Source organism: Grammomys surdaster, unplaced genomic scaffold (genome assembly GCF_004785775.1).
Source record: "Grammomys surdaster isolate TR1022 unplaced genomic scaffold, NIH_TR_1.0 164, whole genome shotgun sequence".
In the NCBI taxonomy this organism is placed as follows: Eukaryota; Metazoa; Chordata; class Mammalia; order Rodentia; family Muridae; genus Grammomys; species Grammomys surdaster.
Window position 1 is genome coordinate 4367025 of NW_021604612.1, and position 23957 is coordinate 4390981.

The window sequence follows — 23957 nt, forward strand, 5'->3', positions numbered from 1 at the left end:
CCATGTGGAAACAAAGGTCATGGATACCTGGTTGACCTCCCCATGTGTACATTTCTCCAGTGGTCACGTGGAGCTCACATAATGTCTTCTAAGATGTTAAAAAACAAGATAATACCATAGTTGAGCCAGGGTAGATCCAGCCGAAACATCATAAGCCCCAAAGGATTCACTTCCTTCCTTCCTTCTTCTTCTTCTTCTTCTTCTTCTTCTTCTCCTTCTCCTTCTCCTTCTCCTTCTCCTTCTCCTTCTCCTTCTCCTCCTCCTCCTCCTCCTCCTCCTCCTCCTCCTCCTCCTCCTCCTCCTTCTTCTTCTTCTTTTGGTTTTTCGAGACAGGGTTTCTCTGTGTAGTCCTGGCTGTCCTGGAACTCACTCTGTAGACCAGGCTGGCCTCGAACTCAGAACTCAGAACTCAGAAATCCACCTGTCTCTGCCTCCCAAGTACTGGGACTAAAGGTGTGCGCCACCACTGCCCAGCTACTTCTTCTTTTTGAAGAAGAGATCCTCTGTTTTTCTTCTTGAAAACACACACCACATTTGCATTGCTGATAAATTAGAAAACATATGCAAAAACGTCCAATGAATCTACCCTTCCTTACACAGACGTACCATTGATGATACCCATGTCTCTCTAGGACTTTCTATGCAGTTTTTAAATGGAATCATAGCGTACCTACCATTTGTAAGCTTATGCAATTCATTCCTTGTGATTATAAAGACAATTCCCCAACGTGTGTGTGTGTGTGTGTATGTGTGCTTGTGTGTGTTTCTGTGTACCTGTGTCTGTGAGTGTGCGTTTCTGTGAGTGCATACATGGGTATGGGTACCAGTATGCATGCATGTGTGGGTACCAGTATGAACATGTGTGTGGTATGCATGCATATGGAGACCACAAATCAACCTTGTGTGTTGTTCTGCCCGGAAGCCACCCACTTTTTTGAATGAGAAAATGTCTCCCACTGGCTTAGGGACTGTCACTGAGAACCAGAGATCCACTTTCCTACTTCTTTAGCATTTAATACACAGAGGCCACCCCACACAGCTGACACACAGATGTAGTCACCGCACCCAGCGTTTACTGTGAGTGCTTGTGGCCTATCTTCCCCACTCCTTCCACAATTTTGGTGTTGTGTTGTGTGGTGTTGTGTTTTGTTTTGTTTTGTTTTGTTTTGTTTTGTTGAGACAGGGTTTCTCTGTGTAGCTGGCTGTCCTGGAACTCGCTCTGTAGACCAGGCTGGCCTTGAGCTCACATCTGCCTCTGCCTCCTGAGTGATGGGATTAAAATTAAAGCCGTGAGCCACCACACCTGGCATTTCCAACACTTTTGCAACTGTAAATTTCCTTTTTTGTAGGTTATTTCCTATTCCCAATGAGGGGGGAGAGAGAGAGAGAGAGAGAAAGAGAGAGAGAGAGAGAGAGAGAGAGAGAGAGAAGGCTACCTGCCTGTAGACCGAGAGCATCCAAGAGGACTAGGAAGGGTTTGGAATACCTTGGAAGATTCTGCTGGGAAGCATTTAGGGGAACCTTGAGGGTAAGATTCATGGGGCTCAGACCTTCTTCACCCTGGACCCCTCTGTCAAATGGTTGTTGGAGGGGGAGGGGTGAAATGCTCATGTCAAATGCTCATCTCTTGTCATTCTGTCCATCCACCCAACACCCCTGTAGACTCCAGGAGGGTTCTGCCATCCCCTCCCCCATCCCACAGACCCTGTGTATTGTAGATTTAATTCCACTCAGACAATCTTTAATCTTTGACACTACAGAGCAGACCTTGGCAGGGCAGTGTGACAAGGCTCCTCTAAATAAAAGGACCTCAGTTCCAAGTTCTCTGTGCCCTTTACCTCCCCAAGGGCTGGGATTTTCCAGTCCTTTCTCTTCAGCCTTCCCCTACACTCTGCCTTCAGTCACTCCCCTTCCATTAGCCTTTTTCCAGAGCCAGAGGCAGAGATGAGAGTCTGTGAGGGAGGGAGTGACTCTTCCTGCTGCTAGTGTTGGGGGGGAGCATCCTTAGGTGGTGACCTCTGACCTGAGGTTGGGCTACCTCTCTCAATGTTCATTGTTTAACACTAGGGTAAAGCATGAATCACCTCAAACTCAGCCTTTTTCCTATGGAACGGATACTTTCCCACACTAATTGATGTGTAGCCAGTTAGCGAGCTAATGCGTATTTAAAACACCCTGCAAAGCCTACTGCACAGTACACACTCAGGACATGCTACCTGATAGGATTATGGTGATTTCAAAAGCCACGGAGATTACCGGGCTCTTGCATCAAAGCGGGCTTTGGAAGTTGAAGAAAGATACAGTTCTGGCAATGAGCCCTTTCTTCTGGTTCTCCGCTACTCCCTTCGAGCCAGCTCTGGGCAAAGTGCATGCTGGGGAATAGTTTCATACCCTCTCACATCCTGAAGACTTCTAAGCATGTCACCAGGCAGACAAACGAGGTCATCTCCTCCCGTTGAAATTGGCTCAACCAGCGTGGAACTTCCATGATGTATTTGTCAATGACTGAATCTCCTGCTCTGAGATGGACAGGCCCTGGCTTTGTTCATTTCAGGGCTCCCTTGCTGAGTATGTAGGATTCCCAGCGCCTGCCCCCAGAAGTACCTGGTTCCTCTGTCTCCTGCTGCTCACATGGGGAGGGCAGGTGTGAGGGCTGGTGCAATGTTTGCCTTTCCTGCCTCTGTAACCACCCCTTGGATCGGCTTTGTGTAGGAAGATCACTGAACAAACCGATGTGTGGGTGGCATTAGAGGAGCCACAGCTTTAGGGGTGGTACCCTGGGAGATAGCCTTAAATACCTCCTCTGTCCGGGATGAACCGTGCAACCTGGTGTCTCCCATTCCCCGTCAGCTATGAGGGGACAACTCTCTTTCCTGACTTCCTGGAAGGAAAACATCTGAAAAGCACTCAACGCACAGTAAAGCAAGCTTGACACACATAGGAAGCTCTTAATAAAAAGGAAGCTTTTTTTCTTCATCTTTATTATGACTCCCCTGGGCTGAGAGCTGGTTTCTGGGGAAGAAGTTTCCTTTTAAGCTTCTGGAATCTCACAGGTGGGAGCAGTTTAGCAGAAAACGCCTGGCAGCTGGGCTGAGGCTCTGACTTTCAGCAGCTGTACCCTTTGGGGGTGTTCAGATAAGCCACTTCCTGCTCTGGAGCCTCAGTTTCTCAATCTGTAAAGTGGGGATAACAGAATGAGTTATTACGAAAAAGAAGCCTTGACATCCACCTAATCTCCCTTTAGTTACAGAGGTACAGAGATGGGAGTGGTGAGGTCAGAGGGTCCAGGAGGTAAGAGAGCGTGGATGGCAGACAGCAGAAGAACTCTGTAGGGGTTTGTGACGGTCATAGTAAGAACTCCAGCTTCTTCTTTGAGTGAGCTGAGATGTGCAATATTTGAATAGTTACGTCATCATCTGAGTAATGGTTTCCCAGGATTGAGCCCTCTGTGAAGTAAGTGTCCATCAGAAGAGAAATGTGTGAATGAGGCATGGCACGTTCACAGTGTGGAATATCACACAGCTGTAAAGGAAATGAGGGGCAGACACAACACAATCTAAACAACCCACGGAAAATGTGCTAACTGAGGAAAGCCAGGCATGGTTGCATGTCACACACACACACACACACACGTATACACATAGACATTCTCACACACACACACACAGATGCAAACACATACACATATGTACACACATAGACATTCACACACACACATGTACATACATAGACATTCACACACACACACATGTACATACATAGACATTCACACACGGATACACACAGATCAAACACATACATACACATATAGAGAAATTTAAACAAACACAGACATATACATACAAGCAAACATATACATACATGTTCATACAGACACACACACACATACAAGCACAAAGATACACACAGAGACATAGAGACATACACATACATATACACATATATAAGCACAGAGAAACACACATACACACAGATGTACATACACACACATATACACAATTATACACACATACACACACATACACACACAGACACATACATATATATACACACACACTCACAAACATACACACACAATTATATACACATACATACACACACTAACATAAATATACACAGAGACATATACACACAAGAGACACATACAGACACAAGACATACTCAGAGACACATACACACACAGACACACATACATATATATACACATACACTCACCAACATACACATACACACACATACACAATACTGACACACAGACATATACACATAAGAGACACACACAGACACAAGACATACTCAGAGACACACACACATACACACACAGACACACATACATATATATACATATACACTCACAAACATACACATACATACTCAAATACACATACACACACATACACAATACTGACACACACACACATATACATGACACACATATAGTTCTACTTATTTGAACTCTTTTGAGTAGACTGGGCACATTCAGGGACAGAGCACATATCAGTTATCGGAGACAGAGACAGGTTGGATGAGGACAGTTGTGGAGCTCTTGCTTAAAATTTGAAAAAATGTTGGTGATAGCCTGTAACTTGAATATGATCAATGTCCCTGAGTCGTTCACCAGCAAAGACGGTAATGGGGTGAATTTTCTTTTAGGACGATACTGGTTTTAAAAACCTGACCATCATGGGGACAAAACAAAAAAATAAACTTACAACTTGAGCTTAATCCCCAGGACCCTCGTGGTGGAAGAAGAAAGCTGACTCCCACAGATTTCCCTCTGACCTCCACATATGTGCTGTGGTATATGGTTTGCAGCCTCCCTCATAAACATAATTAAAATTTTGACCATTGAGACATGAATAGGAATAGTCTTTGTTATAATGCAGAGGTAGACCAAAAAGTAGGGAATGGTTGAAGACCTGATACATTTGTGAAGTTTCCTAGTGGGCTCTCGGTGGCTTCATTGATTCTCAGTCCAGATGTCAACTCTGTTGTCATCCTGAATCCTCCTAACTCCGTAGGACCATGCACAACGAATGTTGTGTAATCAGGGTGTCATCAGCTCCTGCCATGACAAGGTGCTGAATGGGGCTGGTTCCTAAGAGCCTCGTGAGCCAACCCCACAGCAGAGACATTTTAGGCTGGGAGCTCTTGAGGATGTCAGTCATCTGTCCGAAGCTTGCACCACCAGTCCAGTCTGGGCAGCTCAGCTCTCTGCTGGCATCCCTGCCTCTGTTTGTTACATCACTCTGGTTGCCTGGGAGATGAGTGGCGAGGTCAAGTCCTGATTAGGAACAGGGTGGAGAGGATGAGCTCATAGACAACACTTGGATGTTTGCATGGAGACCTTAGTAACCAGCCAGAGACAGATGGGCTTCAATTCACCCTCCAGCCTCTGGACACTATGGACAGAATAGATCCTAGGGGGAACCATTATGGCGGCTCAGACAGTCCTGGTTCAAATATCATGGATGCTTTTTATTTCCTGTGTGACCTTGGGTAGAAACTTTCTCTTCTCTGGTCTCCCACATTCTCCAACTGAAATAACACCACCCACCTCCTGGACTAATGGGAAAGAATAAATGATCCCTGGATGTTTGGATGTTATAAAACGCCAGTTGCTGGTAGGTGAGGGGGACATCTATGACAGAGGGTGGGTGTCAGGAAGTAAGATGGTGACAAGCTCTAAGTCTGGCTGGGGAGTCTTGACTCTGATTGTGAAATCAGAAAGCAGGCAGAAGGAGACGTCGGCAGGGCGGTGCTGAATTTCATTAGTAACATCTGGAGTTTGAGAAGCCTGTGGGTGGAGATGTCTTAGAGTTATCTGAAGCTCTGGAGAACTTGGCTCGGTTTCTGTCAGCTTGACGCAACTAATGAGGGAATCTCAACTGAGAAGATGCCTCAGTCAGACTGGCATTTGGGCAAGCCCGTGGACCCTTTTCTTGTTTCATGCTTGATGTGGGAGGGCCCACAGACCACTGTGGCTGGTGCTACCCCTGGGCTGGTGGTCCTGGGTTCTATAAGAAACAGGCTGTGCAAGCCATAGGGAACAAACCAGTGAGTAGAACTCCACTATGGCTTTAGTTCTTGTCTCTAAGTACCTGTCTGATAGATGTACAAGACAAAAAACCCTTTCTTTTCTTCCCCAAGTTGCTTTTGACCATGGTCTTTGTTATGGCAATAGAAAGAAAACCAGGACCAGTGCGTGTAGGGCTTTAGAAATGTTAGGTAGGAATGGTTACTAGAATTACAGGATACACGTGACCCATCTTGGGAGAAGTCTAGGGACTTAGGACAGGACTCAAGCACCATCATTAAGCATGCGTAGGATGGTTTCAGAAAGAAAGCAGAGCCTTATATTACTTTACAGGTTGCGTGGGAGATGCTACTCAGCCCAGCATCTCTCTGACCATCTCTAGAAGCTAATTTCTGTTTACTTCTTGTCTCTGTGTCTCCAGAGGAAAGGGGCTGGATCTACTGAACCCGGGCAAGAGAAGAAGTGGAGTAGCTCACAGAAATGAGAGAAATGTCGAACACCCCATCTCAGGGGAGGACACGAATGGGTCCGCCTCCCATGCTCTGGGAGGGTGAAGGAAGACGGACATCTCAGGTTCTGCCTCTGGGATCAGTTGACTTCATCTGTTGTTTGTGCTCAGGTCTGTTTGCACGGGGTTTGATACCAACAAGAGGCCCTCGCTGGCTCAACTTAGGTCAGATTTCTGTCTCTGGGAAAGGAAAATGGAGCCTTTTGGTGGGAAGTCCCCCTGAAATGGCACTGATGAAAAGGAGGCTCCACCAGGTCGTAGGTGTGATGGATGGGTTTGAGGGTTCACCCAAGGTGAACAACCATGGGTGTTGTTCTTCAAGAATTATTGATCCTGGTTATTGGCATATGGGGTCTTTTCTTGGTACCCATGACTCACCAATTCATCCAGGATGACTGACCGGAGCCCAAGGGATCCACTGCCTTCACATTTCCATCATAGGGACCACAATGTGTGCCTCTAACACAAAGCAAGGTCTTGTGTTTTTATGACAATACATACATACATACATACATACATACATACATACACACACACATACATACATACTAAACAAACAAAAGGATCAGGGGATCAAACTCAGCAAGAACTTTATAAACTGAGACGACTTCATGGCCCTGCTTCAAATGTTTTCTTGTTTTGTTTTGTTTTCCTGAGACAGGGTTTCTCTGTGTAGACCTGCCTGTCCTGGAACTCACCAGGCTGGCCTCGAACTCAGAAATCCACCTGCCTCTGCCTCCCAAGTGCTGGGATTAAAGGCACGCGCCACCACCGCCCGGCTTTCAAATGTTTTTCTGAGGAGCTGTGAACATAAAAAATAAAAAGCCACAGATACCAAAGAGCAGAAGGCAAAAATGTCCTCCCCACAACTACCTCCTCCCCTCTTCTCCTTGACCCCCCCACCTCCATAGGAGTGATTCCCTGGAGGTTTGTAAACTAGGCTCAAGGGCGTCTCCTTAGGAGGTAAGACAGGAGTGCAGCTGAGTGTATTTGGCCAACCTAACAATTTTATTAGGACTGTCTTAGGTCTGGCAGGACCCCTGAGGAATGCTGTACAAGGCAGGACAGTGTAGCTTTAATGAGAGAGAGAAGATACTTTAGAAAAACGACCTCAGTCATTCAGACTAATTAGGAAGGACCTGGGAGAAGGTATCTAGGCTGCCAGAGAGCTTTTGCATGGGCTAAAAATTGCCCTGAGTATTTTACATACCTGGGCTCATTTATTCCTCCCCACAGCCTGGCAGGCTACTCAGTCATCGCCCCTGAACTGCTGCCAGGGAGAGCCCGAGGCACAGAGATGCTAAGACATTTGCTCAGTGTCACCCAGCTAATAAATGACACATCAGAATCCAAACTGGAGCAGCCCTGTTCTCTAGTGTGTCTGTATAAAACTCAGAAGGCGACAATGGGGCCAGGATCACGCGGGGGTAGGGTGGGGGGATCTTTATCGGGTGATGTCACTGTAAAGGCTTCTTTGCAAGACTCCTCCATGTAATAGCCGGGGAACTGTTTTCTGTTTGAAGTGTTGCCACTCCTGGCCTGCCACGATGAGGTATCCTTGTAGTTCCAGCACCTGAGAAGCATGAGCAGGCAGATCTAGAGTGTGGACTAGCCTTGGCTACAAACCTTGTTTTTCATTACATGGCGATGCACACACACGTACATTAGGTAAGTCTCTAAGGAATAACTGTGAACCACAGAAAAACCTTCGCCTTAGTTAGCTGGGGCACATATTGGAAAGTATCCAAGTCTAGGCAGGTTGTGGGCAGAAGGAACTGCTTTCTGAAGACTGAAAGTTAGAGATGGGGGCACGGAGTCACGTGCTGTTAACATCTCACGTCTTGCTGTGGCTGGTAGATGGGGATGCGCTCAGGTCTCTTTTATAAGGGCACAGATCCCATGCCTAAGGGCCTACCCTCATAACCTAATCCTCTCCCAGGGCCCCAATCTCCTCAAACCATCACCCCTAAGGCTAATGATGTCAACACATGGAGGTTGGGGGATACACAAAGTTCCAACAGGTACAAGCACCCCCAAATTTGAATCCTCATCTTTTCTCCCCCCAAAACTGATCATCCTAATCAATCAGCATAAACGAAAACTTATCTTACATTTACCTCAAAATGGGGCCCCACGCATAATGATTATTTGAAGTTTGATCTCCCGGGACTATAACTGACAATCACCTTCAGAGACGAGCTATTGAGCGGCTGCCTGAGCGTTCGAGTCATTTGTTAGGCGAGCCTCCACTGTTGAGAAAATGGATCACTTCTGATTATTTGTGAGAGTAATGGAGCCGGGAATGCTGGGAGTTTGTCCCGTCTCTCTCAGACCCAGTCTGTTGATTCTGTGGGTACTCAACGGTGGCTTCTGGGGTGGTTCTCTGACTGTCTGTTTTAAACTGTGACTCCCATGGATTCCTGAGGTCACTAGAGACATTTTGTATACAGGTCAGAGTGGGATGTTGCTGTCCTCACAGGGGATGTTGGCATGCCCTTCTATCCCCAAGGGAGAGAAAAACCAGGAAATGTTGACTGGAGTTGAATTAAAACCCAGCTTCCTGGTCCTAGTTGGGAACAAGACCAAACTCCCCCCTGAGCTCTTTGATATGCTCCAGCTGATCACCAAAGGCTAATTGCTGCTTTAGGTTCTCTCTCTCAGGTCAATTGCTCTGGGGGAATCCAAATGTCATGTCACGAGGATATTCCAGCACTCAGTGCCCTGGAGAGGTCCACAAGTAAAAACCTGGGACCTCCTAGATGGCCACAAGAATGAGCTTAGGGGCTGACCACGGCCTGAGCTGATGTGCTGGCTGTAACCTCTTCTGAGACCCAGAGCCAAGAGCCTCCAGGGAAGTCTCAGTATGTATGTATGTATGTATGTATGTATGTATGTATGTATGTATGTATTTATATTCATCCACTGCTGACAGCTGTACATTACTCTTGGAAGTTTACCTTGTAAACAGAAGCTCAAAGAAGACCCCTTGGTCTAACCTTGCACTTTCCAAACTGGCTACAGAACTACTCTTTGCCTTTTTGTGAGATCCACTCTGAAAACTGAGTTTGAAATCTTAGACACATTCTGAGTCTCTCTTTTTCTGTCTCTTCTACATTCCAATTTCCCCCAATCCCCGCCCCTAATAACCTAGTCTTTGCTGGCTTGGATCTGAGGTGAAAGTGTGTGCCTGCATATTCTCTCTCTCTCTGTCTCTGTCTCTCTCTCTCTCTCACACACACACACACTCATTCACACACTCATACACTCACATACTCACACAAACAGACACACACTCACTCACATACTCTCACACTCTCACACACGCTCACACACTCACTCACTCATAAACACACACTCACATACACACTCACTCATAAACACACACTCACATCCTATCTCACTCGCTCTCACTCTTTCTCTCCCTCTCACACACACACTCTCACACACACATACACTCATACACACATTCACTCACACTCATACACACTCACATATGCACACACTCACACACTCACATACTCTCTCACACACACTCTCACTCACATATACACTCAATCACACACACTCTCACACACACTCACTCACACACTTACTCATACACATACACTCACACACATTCTCTCTCTCTCTCTCTCTCTCTCTCACACACACACACACACACACACACACACACACCCTCATGCCTGTCCACAGCAGACCATTATGTCTGCTATGGGTTGTGTAGCTGTCACTGTTGGATGCAGGACAAGCAAGTGTGCCCTGCAGCTTTGAAGGAGCGTGAGCAGGCTCATGGAGGAAGGATCTATCCCTTAACATTAACTTCAACATTTTCGGGACAGCTGGTCCTTACTCTGGTTCCCCCTACTGCCCTGTGGTCTGAGCTGGCCACTGAGTAGCAGCTGGCCTGGTGCCATAATTCCTGGTCCAGTTTACTCACTCTGCAGACTGTCTTGCTGGTCTGATTTCCCAAGCAGTTCTTCACATAAAGTGATAATGTGATAATAAAACCATAATGAAATTCTCATTGAACAGATAAACTAAGGCTGAGAGTTTGAAGGTTCCTTTCTTTTTGCCTTTTAATACACACCAAATCTATGGATTGTTCTCTTCTGTGCCGAAGAGAATTTTTCTTTCCAGAAACTTATTTGAGAGTCTATTGCTTCTTTTTTCCTTAAAAAAGAGAATAAAAACTACAAATGAAAGAAAAATATTTTTACGCCTGTACATGTGTGTGCATATGCCTCTGTGTATGTGTGTGTGTGTGTGTGTGTGTGTGTGTGTGTACATGAATGTGCACGTGCACCTGCACAGGCCAGAAGAGGGCACAGATACCCTGGAGCTGGAGTTACAGGCAGTGATGAGGCACTGGTGTTGGGGACTGAGTTCCAGTCTTCTGTAAGAATGGCAGACAAGCCCTCTTATTTGCCAAGCTGTCTCTCCAGCCCTTATAGCTCCATATTTTATTACCATGCCTAAATTATATAAAGCTATGGGGTTCATGGAGACATTTCTATGCCCATGTGTAGTGTCTTTGATGATATTTGCCCTCTTTCCTCTGTTCTTCTGTGTTGCTAAGGATCCCCCACCTCGCATGTTCCCCTGCCCCCAGATTCCACATATAAGACAAATGATGGTGGTGAGGATGTGGAGAAATGAACTCCTGTGCACTAAGCTGGGGATGTGAATTAGTGCATCCACTATTAATGATCAGTATGAAGGCTTCTAACGCAAAGAACTAAACAGGTCTACCATCTGATCCAGCACACAGACCACTCCTGAGAAGATACAAAGGGCTTTAAAATGCTAAGACTGCTATAAACCTGTGTTTATCTCCTCACTGTTCACAATAGCTGAGTTATGCAACCAGCTTACAATGTCCACCAACAGATAAGCTGATAAAGAAAACACACACACACACACACGCATTCACACACACTCCCACTCACACACACATTCACACACACACAGACACACACACACATACACATGCACTCAGTCACACACACACTCTCACACACACTCAACACACTCTTACATACACTCAAACTCACACACACTCTCTTACACACTCACACACAAACACTCACACTCACACACACACACAGAGGACTTGTATTTAGCTATGGAGAAATAAACAGAACTTGAGGTAGCCATGTTAAATGAAATAAACCAGACTCAGAAAAATGGGTATCAGATGCCAGAAACATTCAACTCTTCTTCCTACCTGTTCTGGCTTCATCCTAGGAACATTCGTCTGGGACCACACTGTCCTGGTTTGAAACTGGTTCAGCTACTCTGCCATCTCCAGCCTGTAAAGCCTTGGGTACATTTCTGTGGCACCTTGGTGCCACACTACAGGGATGGCTGTCCACCAAGGGGAAGGTTGGGTGTCGGGAGCATGGTCAGTGCATTGCAGCTAATGAACGTTCAATAATGTCACCAATACTCACCCTTCAGGTTTCAACTTGTCATTTCAACCTCTTAGGAGCCCCTATTACACAACTCATCCAGGACCAAGTTGCCTTTGGGCATAGCTCTCTTTTGTAGACATCGTAACAACACTGCCAGTCCCTACTGATTCTTTCAATCCTGACTACAGTATAGACTCCCTTGGGAGGCTTGAAAAAAAAATGTTCCTGTCCAAGCCTCTCTCCAACCTAGTTATTTCAAACTCTCTTGAAGTAATTCTAAACTGTGAACTTTCCTGGATGTGGGGATTTGGTCCAACTCTTTCACTAGGATGTCCTGTCTCATGTCTATATCAGGCCACTTCAGGTTCTGGAATCTGAGCACTTGAAATGCAGCCTGGAATACCACCTGAACCCGAGCACTCAAAAGTAGCCACTGCACAGTGAGGCTAACAAGACTTCAGCCAAGCAGCATGGTCCGGTGATTCACCTTGGGTTTTTAACCCTTGAGGAAGAAGCTGTTTCCTGAGCTGCCAGCTTCTGCCCTGGCCATCTTCTACTATCATTTGTTTTTGCAGGAACCTTTGCCACCTTCTGAGTCTGTGTCCTGTATTTTCAAACTCATAGATTAACGTTTGATCCCTACAGTGAGAGCAGTAGAGGTGGAATCAATTGGAGGTGGTTAAGATGATGAAAGTGGAACTCTCAGGAGTAGAAATAAAACCCTAGAGAATACCTCTTCCCTTACAACCAAGCAAAGAGCTGCCATCTATGCAGCCGGAAGTGAATCTTTGCCAGATCTCTAATCTGCCACCCCTTTGACCTTGGATTTTTGAGCTACAGGAACTATGATAAATACATTTCTGTGATTTATAATTTCTAGTGTGAAGCCAACTCTCCTTACTGCTTTGCAAGAGAGTGAATCTGGTAGTGTCTTACACTGTGTTTCTTGCTACATTCTGTTTATCATTGACACTATCTTCCTCTTTCTAGAAATACACACAATTCAGATCTCCAAGCGGTATTTTCAGATTTATCCTAATCTACTAACACAGGTCCATTCCTGGGCAGAGGTTAGGGACCGTGGTGATGGTATCAAGGTCAATGTTAAGTCTCTAACAGTGAAGAAAACTAACAGTCTTCTCTTAGAGGTTTTTAATCTTTATCTTCTCTCGAGAGACAAAGACTATTGGGACGCAGACATTCACAGAGTGTCAACTCCAGGTTCAGCTCTGGTGACTACTGATCCAGCAAGATATAACAGGTTCCTGGAAGATCCTGGGTTTACCCTTTCTGGAGGGAGACAGTCTTGTTATAGCACACTCAAGTCAAAGAGATGTCTTCCACCAATATGGAATGCCTTTATTATTGGCTTTGTCTGCTTTGGCACCTGTGCGCTGAGCACTGTGTGTGTGTGTGTGTGTGTGTGTGTATGTGTGTGTCTGTGTGTCATAGCGCTCATGTCAGCCCTACATATAGTCAGCTTTAATTGTCAAATTGATAGAGTCTAGAATCACCTAGAAAGAAAGTGTCAATGTAGAATTAAATTATCTACATTGAGCCAGCTTTGGGTATATCTGTAGAGGGTTGTCTTAAGTTAATAGGTGTGGGAAGACCCAGCCCACTGTGGGCAGCACTATTCCCTATGCAGAGGATTCTCAACTCTATGAGATGGAGAAACAGAGCTGCATGTATAGAAGCAAGCATAATATAGGTGTGGGAAGACCCGATCCACTGTGGGTGGCACCATTCCCTACACACAGGGTCCCCAACTCTATAAGATGGAGAAACAGAGTTGCATATAAATAAGTAAGCATAATGCCTGCTCTTGACTGTGGATGTGATGTGACCAGTTGCCTCAAGCTACTACTACTGTGGCTTCCCCACAGTGATGGACTATAACCTGGGATTGTGAGCTAAAATAAACTCTGAGGTTTTCTCTCTCCCCCCCCCTCTTTCTTTCTTTCTCTCTTTCTTTCTCTCTTTCTTTCTTTCTTTCTTTCTTTCTTTCTTTCTTTCTTTCTTCCTTTCTTTTTTTGTTGGGATGTTTGATCACAGCAACAGAATTAAAGCTAGGACCGATGAGATAAACAACTGCAGAGATGGACTGTCATGGTCGTATAAGCAGCAAACAGCAGAATCAGGATCAGAACCCAAGAAGCTTTGCAACCTCACACTAGTCCTTCTTCAAATCCTGCTATGAGTCTTTGTTTACTCATTTCATGACACCCCATAATACTCCCGAGGGAGAAATGGACAAAGCAGAGATGCTATTCCTCTTGTCTGCATTTCAGTGCTGTGCCAGATAAATAATAGTAGGGGTGGTGGTGATGGTGGTGGTGGTGGCGGCGGCAGCAGCAGCAGCGGGGGTGGGGGCGGCTGTGTTAATCAAAGCCTTTAATACATAGAGACCAGGCCACCAACCCATTCAGAATGGTCATTACTCCAAAGGCCTCCTGCTTAGGAGGCATGGTCCTCTCATCTGCTGGTTCTGATGAGGATTTGAGTAGGGGAGTGGAAGCTGTTTATGTATGTAAATTTTATTAATTAGGCATTGGGACAATCAGCATTGAAAAGATAGCTCGTGACATTCACAGTTTCCATGAAGGAGGACATAATGATCCACTGGGACCACGAAAGATGGCAGAAAGGTGACATCTAACCCTAACTATGGTGGATCAGGAGACAGAAGTCTCGGGGTGGGGGCAAGAATAGTGCAGTTTCACAGGAAGGAACAGGTGAGACTCACTCAGGGTTGACTGGAGTAACAATCTTGGCAGGCTTGGAAGGTCAAGGATGGTCCCTTGGTGTTGGGTACCTCACTCTGGGACCACGAGGATTGGCAGATGGTGGACCCAGAACACAGAAAAAGAGGCCATGAAGGCTGGGCTCTGGACTGTCCAGTATGCACATAAAAGGTCCACTTACCATCCTTGGCTATTTGTAGGGATTGGTAGCCCTGGACAGACCATCTCAAGAGCTAGCCCTGGATGGACCATTTCAAGGTTAGCCAGGCTCCAAACAGACTACAGTGGCTGGTTTAGTGTGTCAACTTGACACTAGCTAGAGTCATCAGAGAGAAAGGAGAAAGAGTCATCATAAAGTTGAGGAAATGTCTCCATGAGATCCAGCTATAGGGCATTTTCTCAATTAGTGATTGATGGGGGAGGGCCCTGCCCATTGTGGGTGGAGCCATTCCTGGGCTGGTGGTTCTGGGCTCTATAAGAAAGCAGGCTGAGCAAGCCATGGGGAGCAAGCCAGTAAGCAGCACCCCTCCATGGCCTCTGCATCAGCTCCTGCCTCCAGGTTCCTGTCCTGTGTGAGTTCCTGTCCTGACTTCCCTTGATAGTGAACAGTGTAAGCTGAATTAACCCTTTCCTACCCAATTTGCTTTATGGTCATGGTGTTTCTTCTCAGCAATAGAAACCCCAACTAAGACACAAACAAAGCACCAGAGTAGAAAGACATACCGAATTCAGACATAAACCTTAGAGGGCCAAGCAGTGAGCTGAACCCAAAGGACACAGGGCTGTAATGGCGAATATTGTAGAATTGGGACATGTATCATTGTATCCAAATAACTCAACTGTTTAGAGCTGAGCGAGAACTTAGTGCATACATGTTAATTGTTGGCTAGAAACTTAGTTTCCCCGTTCTGTGCTCAGGTGTCTTTGGAGACTCTGCCTACCCAGCTGCCCTCCTTTTTGCCTTCTGGCACCACCAGGTAACCACACTTTGCACTTGGGAAGCTATTGAATTAGGGTGGGGTGGAGAGCAGGTGGGTTGGCTTTCCTGTAGACAAAGAAACTTGGTCAACCCTCAGCAGCCAGAGAGCAAAGCCAACACCAGGCCTTGAAGTTCTTATAGCTTCTAACAACTCCTGGGCCCAGGACACTGGGGGTGGGGGAGACCTCCAAGCAGCTCCAGGTGTTGGCTCATTTAGGAAACAGTATTGATTTTCAAATTATGATGCATAGCTCACAAGGCACCAGAGGGAGGGGGTGGAGGAGAAGCCAGCCACTGATTCTGGGAATTTATTTTGAGACACATTAATTTGTTTCTTCCCTTCAAGGTCAAATCAAGTCATCTCCATATATCAGCATCTGCAATCGGCTGATTCAAAGGCAGCTGGGAGGGTGGAGGTATTCTGTGGACCAGACGTCCCGGAAGCTGGGTTAGGGAAGAGGGAAGAAATGGGCTCTGGACATCCTTTGTCTCAGCATCATCCAAACGAAGGGTCAGTGTGATGCTGACATGGATTGTCAACTTGATGAGTAGTCGCCTAGCAGGCAAACCCCCAAAGCACACCCTTAAGGGATTATCTAGCTAGATTGATTGAAGGAAGATCCATCTTAAAAGTGGGTTGGACCATTCCATGGCCTAGAGCCCCGTGTGGAATAATAAGAAGAAAGCAAGTTGAGCAGTATTCGCCGCTCTCTGCTTTCTGACTGGGGGTGGGATGTGAGTGACCTCCCCGCCTCAGGCTTTTGTCACAGAGCCTCCTCCATCATGACAAACCGTTCGGTCAAACTGTGAGCCAGCATCCAGGAAAATAACTAGCATATCCAGGAGCCATTCTCCCTGTCACTGGGTGTGACTCCTGTGCTTGTGGCTCTCACCTGAAATGGGGCAGTCTCTGAAGCTTGTGATTCTGACCTCTGCTCCATTTGCAGGAATGATCCCTCCCGCTGCTCTCCCTGTCTCCTGTCTCCTTTCTTCCCTGCATCCTTCCCTGCCTTTATCGCTCTCTTCCCATCCCTTCCTCCATTTCTCCCTCTATCCATCTCCCCTTCCATCTAGTCCTCCTCCAGCTGTTCATTCCTTCCCTACCATCTGTCCAGTCATCTGTCTATCCATCCACACATCCATCCATCCATTTACCCATATATACATCTATCTGTCTTTCCATCCATCCATCCATCCATCCATCCATCCATCCATCCATCCATCCATCTATACATCTATTTATCTGTCTGTTCATACATCCATTCATTCATTCATTCATACATACATACATGCATGCATATGTCTATTTGTCTATCTATCCACCCATCCATCTATCCATCTATGCATCCATATATACATCTATCTATCTGTCTATCCATCCATCTGTCTATCCATCCATCCATTCACTCCTCCATCTATATATCTGTCTATCTAACCATCCATCTATCCATCCATCTGTCTGTCCGTCAGTCTGTCTGACTATCTGTCTGTCTGTCCGTTCATCCATCCATCTATCCTCTTATCTATCCCACCTTCCATCCATCCACCCCTTCCTCCATTCTCCATCTATCCTGCCCATCCATCTTTCCAGTAAGTATTTATTGTCTACAACATACCAAACATTGTATTGAACATTTTAAACAACACAGAAAAACAAAAATGTATCATTTGGAGCTGGATTTTATTTTTGAAGGAGATGCTGAGGGACTGGATAGCCTAATACACATGTGTCTTGCTTTGTAGGGAGTAGCATAGTGATGGGCTTACTTGGCTAGGCCTGTTGTGAGGCCTCGAGTCTCTGCAGGAATTGAGCAAGCAGTACAGATCCACCACTAGTTACTAGGGGAGAACTGAGGAGTTTACAGGGAAGAAGGAGGGAGGCAAAGAGCTGGGGGCAGAGTGTTCACAGCCAACCGAATGGCAAGTGTCAAGGTCCTGGGGATGAGAACGAACTCAGTGTGTGAGGGGAGACAGGAAGTAACATCAGAGGGTGTGGACACAGGAGAGGAAGTGACATCAGAAGGCGTGGACACAGGAGAGGAAGTGATATCAGAGGAGCGGGAGAGAGGAAGTGACATCAGATGGCATGGACATGTGAGAGGAAGTGACATCAGAGGGGATGGAGAGAGGAAGTGACATCAGAGGAGACATGGGAGAGGAAGCGGGTGGTGACAAGGGCCAGGGCACACAGGACTTTGAAGGCGGTAGAATGGAGTTTGGATTTTATTTGTTCAGTCTGTTGGTCTGTGTGTTTAGCAAGCGTGAGCCACTTCTACACAGCAGGCAGTATATTAAAGAGTTAGATTCAGTGGAGAGATACCGAGACATGGGTCTGTCTGTCTGCCCATCATGAGACCTCAGACTAGTGGGTGGGATGGCAGTTCAGAAATCTAGGAAATCCCAACTTTCCTGAAATATTTGAACGTGAGTGGTGTAGACTTTCTGTCAAGTGTCCTCCATGGAATGGTCTTCTGTCTCAGGAAGTCCTTTCTCATGGCCCCTTCAGATTCCCAGTCTCTTCCTTGAAAGGAATTCTCCTGTTTCCTTTGCTCTGGGTTGCCCTCAAACCTTGTCCCAACCCTGCCCAAGGCTTACTCATGTGAAGCACCTGGGCATGCATAAGTCATCCCCACAGGTGGGACCAACATCTGAGTTTTATATCACAATGCAAAGAATTTTACATGCAATATTGAGTACTATATATTTAGTTTCCAGATGTGCCCTGTGCCCAGGTGTGCCTGTGCTTAGCATTCTTCACTGGTCACCTTATATTAACATCCAGCTATTCACCATCTTCACTTACTATGGTGCTCCCTCCAGTCCTCCTGGAAGATCAATGTGGCCTTCCATGCACTTGGCCTCACGAGGATCAACCTTCCATTCCAGCCTGTTGACAGTTCATCGTTTAGCAGGTAAAACCAGAACTAAATTGTTGTACCTGGAAATAACACCTCTGCTCTGCTTTTCCCTGTGTCTTAAAAAAAGACCGTTGAAACAATTATTAAGTATTATTAATACCTGTCTAATTATGGTTTGGGCACATTGGATGTTTAGAGAATATTTGCTGAGCAAATATCAAATGAGCAGAAATTCCCCTCTAATTGGCACTACTTCCTACTCTTTTCTTTGAAAGTGGGCTGGCCAGGATCATTGGGTTTTGATTGATGTCATCATTATTTGTTTTGTCATGTGAGCACCCAGCCTGGGAGAAGAGATTGTACTGTGTTAGGATTGGGGTAAGTGACAGAGGCTCTGGGTGGCATAGGAGAGGCTCGGCTGAGATCCTAAAGAATTAACTGGAGAACAGGGTAGGAGAGTCATCCCCGTGATGGCTTTCAGGGTCAGTCTGTGCTGAAGAATGGAGGGAAGCTAGGTGGGGTGGGAGAATGGAGATTTGGGATATGAGGGAGAAAAGTGTGTGTGTGTGTGTGTGTGTGTGCGAGAGAGAGAGAGAGAGAGAGAGAGAGAGAGAGAGAGAGAGAGAGAGGGAGAGAGAGAGCATGACAGAGGCACCTGGCAGGCTTGTGAATCTTGTGAAGAACTCTGGAGCTGGTCCTATACACACGGACTTTCGGAACAGGAACAGCGTGTCTTTTTCCTTGGCTCGTGTGTTTTCTCGTGCTTCAGGCACCTCATGCACACCCCACATACCCCTGCTGTTTGTTCAGGTCTTAGAATTGTGCCTGATTCCTCAACCCTGACTTGCCTGACTCTTGTCTGGTTAAAGCCTGATTTGATATCTCACCTCTCCTTTCCCAGCATTTGAGATGGACTTGATAACTACAACTCAGCTTTTACTTTGCTGGGAGAGTGGAGAGGGGCTGAATAAACATCCCAGGCTGCCTGGGGGTATCGCTTATTGTGTGATTTGAGTGGTGCACTTCATCTTTCTAGGCCTCAGTTTCCCCATCTGTAGAGGGGGAGCGAAGACCTGGCCCTAGTTCATAGGATCCTGGCATGATCAAATATGTAAAATCAGTTAGCTGGAGCGTCTAACAACTAGTAAGGATTCAGGGTCACTGTACCAACTTGATATCTGTTGCTGCAACACAGCACTAACCAAAGCTTAATTGGGGGAGGAGGAGATACTTGGCTCACACCCTTCCGCTGTGAGCCAAAGCAAAGCTTTCCTTCCTTCACTTGCTTTTGACAAAATAGTTTTTCACAGCAACCAGAAAAGTAGCCATGACATCATCCCATTCTCTCGGGCTGCCAGGAATTGGACTCTGGATAGATGTGTGACCTGTTCTAGTCCAGGGACATCAAAGAAGACATTTACTGGATGTTTGGAAAATGAGAGACCATGCAAAGAAACCTTTCACCTTTTGCCCTTCACCCGGACTTCTCCTCCCTACATTGTCACGGGAGGATGAGATTCTTGCAACCGTATTTCAACCACGAGGACAGACTATGACGATGTGGAGTCACCACAAAGGGCACAGACCAAATATGGGAACCGGAGCTGCAGAAACAGCTCTGTGGGCACAAGACACGCATCTAAACTTCTCGTGGAGTTGGCTGAAAGCATTTATACCGCCTAGCCCACTATTCATCCAGGAATCGTTACTTGAGGTTGTAACATCCTGATAGCGTGTAGAACATTGAGTTGCTCGCTAGATGAAACACACAGGGCTAAGAAGAACATCAGGTCCTTTATTATTGTCACTATTATTTACTGTTATCTTTCCCCTAAACAACAGCACAATTCACACAACAAAGACACACACGTCCCCCCCCGCCCCATACACAATGCCACTAGCCTGCGTGCCAGGCTGTCTGGCCTTTGCTTGGTTCCTGGTGGAGCTGCCCGAAGACAGCGCTCTGTAAAAATCTGACTTGGACACAGGGGACACAATCAAGGGGGACCTTAGCCAGAGAATTAACTGAGGGGCTCCCCAGAATCCTTGATAGTGATGGTTCAAGAGCCACGGGGTCATGCTGCAAAAAAAAAAAAAAAGGCACTGTGTTGTGTGGTAACGGGTAAATCCCATATAAGGATATAAGGCCTACCTATAATCTCTTCTAGACAAAGAGTTTAGAAACACACTGAGGTAAGCCAATGAGTCCCATCAACCAAGCCACAAACAAGGAGAGCCCAGAGCAGGGATCTGGGTGATGGGGAAGGTCCCCAGAGAAAAGCAACTCTTGCATTAGCTGCAAGGAAAAAAATGTAACATGAAATCTTCAGTCCCCATTTGCTTGTTTTGCAACTATAGACCGTGCGGGCATCTTCACCCAGAGAAGATGAAGAAACACCTCCCAATTCTTTGACCTAACTAACACAACCAAGCAAGGCTGGCCCATTGTGTCACCCTGTGGAGAAATCTATTACTATATTATCCAGGGACAGTCAGTTCTCCCTCCCAACCCCCAACATCTGAGTTGCCTTAAATCTGAGTGCTGCTAAAGTCGTGTACCCTCAAATCAGAGAGTCCCTGGGGCTGAGAGCGGGAGCAAAGAAGGATCAAGGCTGATGTCTTAGGAACAAGTGACTTCCTGGTTGTCTTGAGGATGCTCGTTGTTGAAGCTGCTCTCTCCAAAGGGTGAGTAAGGAGGGACCTGGGGAGCCTCGATGATGAGCAGACCCTCTGGAGAAAGCGAGGCAAAGACGGTCGCTGGATCCACTTCTGCGGGAAGCCTGGGAGAGCAAAACACAACATCTTACCACCGATTGGTTTTAATATAGCTGAAACTGCTGTATTCACTGGAAAGAAAATGTTCTTCTGCATGCAAGCGTGTGTATGGTGTAAGTACGCGTGTGTATGTGTGTGTGCACGTATGTGTCTGTGTGTCTGTGCATGTGTGTGTGCATGTGTGTGTCTGTGTGTGTGTGCATGTGTGTGTGTCTATGTGTATGTATGTGTATATGTGTGTATGTATATGTGTGTGCACGTGTGTATGTGTGTATGCATGTGTATATGTGTTTATATGTATGTGTGTATGTGTGTGTATGTGTGTGCATGCATGTGTCTATGTGTGTATGCATGTGTCTGTATGTGTGTGTGCATGTGTGTCTGTGTCTGTGTGTATATGTGTATGTATATGTATGTGTATATGTGAGTATGTGTGCATGTGTGTGTCTGTGTGTATGTCTGTGTATGTGTATATGTGTGTATATATGTGTGCATGTGTGTCTGTGTGTATGTATATGCGTGTGTATGTGTGTGTATGTATGTATGTCTGTGTCTGTATGTGTGTGTGTGTGCATGTGTGCATGTGTGCACACCCAAGCATCCCCCCATCAGAACCCGATATCAGAAATCTTCCCCTAGCGTTTGCATCTTATTGTTTGAAGCTGTGTCTCTCACTAAACCTGAAGTTAGTCAATTTGGCGAGGCTAACTAGCCACTGAACTGCAGGGATACCCCTGTCTTTCCACCTCTGTTACAGACTTGTGCGGTCACACCTGGCTTTTATGAAGGTGTCCAGATCTGAACTTATGTTGCCATCTTTGAAGAGTCTCGTCCAATGAATCATGTGACCCTAAGCTTCTGTTTCACAGATCATGAGACGGATGGGGAGGGGTGGGGGGGCGGGGGCGAGGGAATGTCAGACAAACTCAAGACAGAGAGCATCAAAGATGGGACCTGTGTTCTCAAACCTTAATCTACTTCTCAGAAGGACTTGGGAGGTGGGAGGAGACAGCGTCTCAGAGCCCAGCCCTTAACTCCTGGACCCCCTGAGGACTGTAACCGTAGGTGTGTGTCACCCTACCCATCCCTAAGAATTGAAAGTTCTTTTTCTTTGTTTTTTTGGAGATTTCTTCTTCAACGAACTCGAAACCGCGAGGGCGTGTTAATGGTCTCCCTGGAATGCTGATATTAGTAAGAATACAAAAAGCTCATGACCGGCTGGGCCCTTTCAACATTTCGGGTGTTGCCTCAGATTCAGTGACTAAGAATCCCGCCAAGAAGATTCTATTACTGTCCCTACTTTGTACAGCCAGGGAGCGGTCTGTCCTCCCCTGGTTGTGAGAGTGACTCACCCTGGGGGGGTTGAGGGGTGGGAGTCATTTCCTAACATCAGAAGCCCAGAGCCCTCTGAGCCACATCCACCCAAAGCCACCTTGCAGGACCGGAACTATGAAGATCAACAAAGGTGCTTCTGGAGGACTTGGATAACCGCCAAGCCAAGCTTTGGAAGCAAGAAGACAAAGCCTGGCTGTGGACCTCCTCCTACCGCCCCTCCCACCATGGGGGGGGGGCCGATTCGATTCTGTTTAACCCTTTGTGTGCCGTCCGTCCGTCACCTGGTACAAGTATAGCTTGGGTCCCACAGGCAAGCAGAGCTGAGTTTACATTCTGAAGCTTCCCCAACCAGCAGAAGGGAACTGATGATCTGATCTCTTCCAAGCCTACTTCCTTGTAGGGAAAAGAATGTCAGAATAGTATCCTGGAGTCGACTGAGTGCTGTGAGGAAGCCTTGCCGTCACCGGCCCTGCATGCTGGCATCCTCAACAGCTGTAAATATTTAAAGGCAAGTTACACTGATATCAGAGCCCAAAAGACCTTTGTGATGGTCCAGAAGGATGCTCTTGTACAGGGAGAAACGGAAGCCTAGAGACAGGAATACACCCGTTTTGGGTCTCCCACTAGTAAGCTGGATTCCCGAGGTAGGGAAAAGTTTCCCTTTAGGCTTCATTTGCATCTGAATGATGGTCCCCCACTGAGCGCTAAATACCCAAGAGCCTCGAGGGCCCTTCACTAACTGCTTTCCCTTTCGTATAGCTGACTTAAAACTCCGGCCTCAGAGCAACTGGCCTTATCTAGTTAGAACTGGCCTGGGGTAGAGTCTTTGAGTTTATTTCCCTCACAGGTGCGTTCTTTGGGGATCTCGTCGGTGGTGAGAATTTAACGTTATGAAAAGGGAGCTGACCGCAGAGCGGGGGTAAAGCCCTAAGCCGGTGGATGCGAGAAGTGGAAGTTTATGAGTCTGAGAGCACAAGGACAGTGAAAGCTGTCACCTGAGATCCCTTGGTCCAGCAGGAAGGCTGAGAGAGACCCGTGGTTCAATCCCACAGCACTCCTTTCCTTTTAGAGACAGTTTTATCAAGTTGTTGTATGTGCGTGTGTTCATGTGGATATGATTATGATCACAAACATGAACGCAAGCATGTAGAAGTTGGGGGTCAACTTTAGGTATTGTTTCTCAGGAATTTCCCAGCCTGTTATTATTATTACTATTTATTATTATTATAATTACCACTACTATTATTACAATGATTTCGTCATCATCATCACCATCATCACCATCATCACCATCATCACCATCATCACCA

At 46.4% G+C, this 23957-nt stretch overlaps 1 protein-coding gene across 1 annotated transcript in view; it reads right to left on the bottom strand.

The window, feature by feature from the left end:
• Positions 1 to 20312: 20312 nt before the first annotated feature.
• Hspb8 (heat shock protein family B (small) member 8) overlaps positions 20313 to 23957 on the bottom strand; it is a 15279-nt gene continuing 11634 nt past the window's right edge. The window contains exon 3 of the mRNA XM_028765478.1: positions 20313 to 21317. Coding sequence (XP_028621311.1) covers positions 21158 to 21317 — 160 coding nt within the window. The 3' untranslated portion in view covers positions 20313 to 21157. The remainder of the gene's footprint in view (positions 21318 to 23957) is intronic.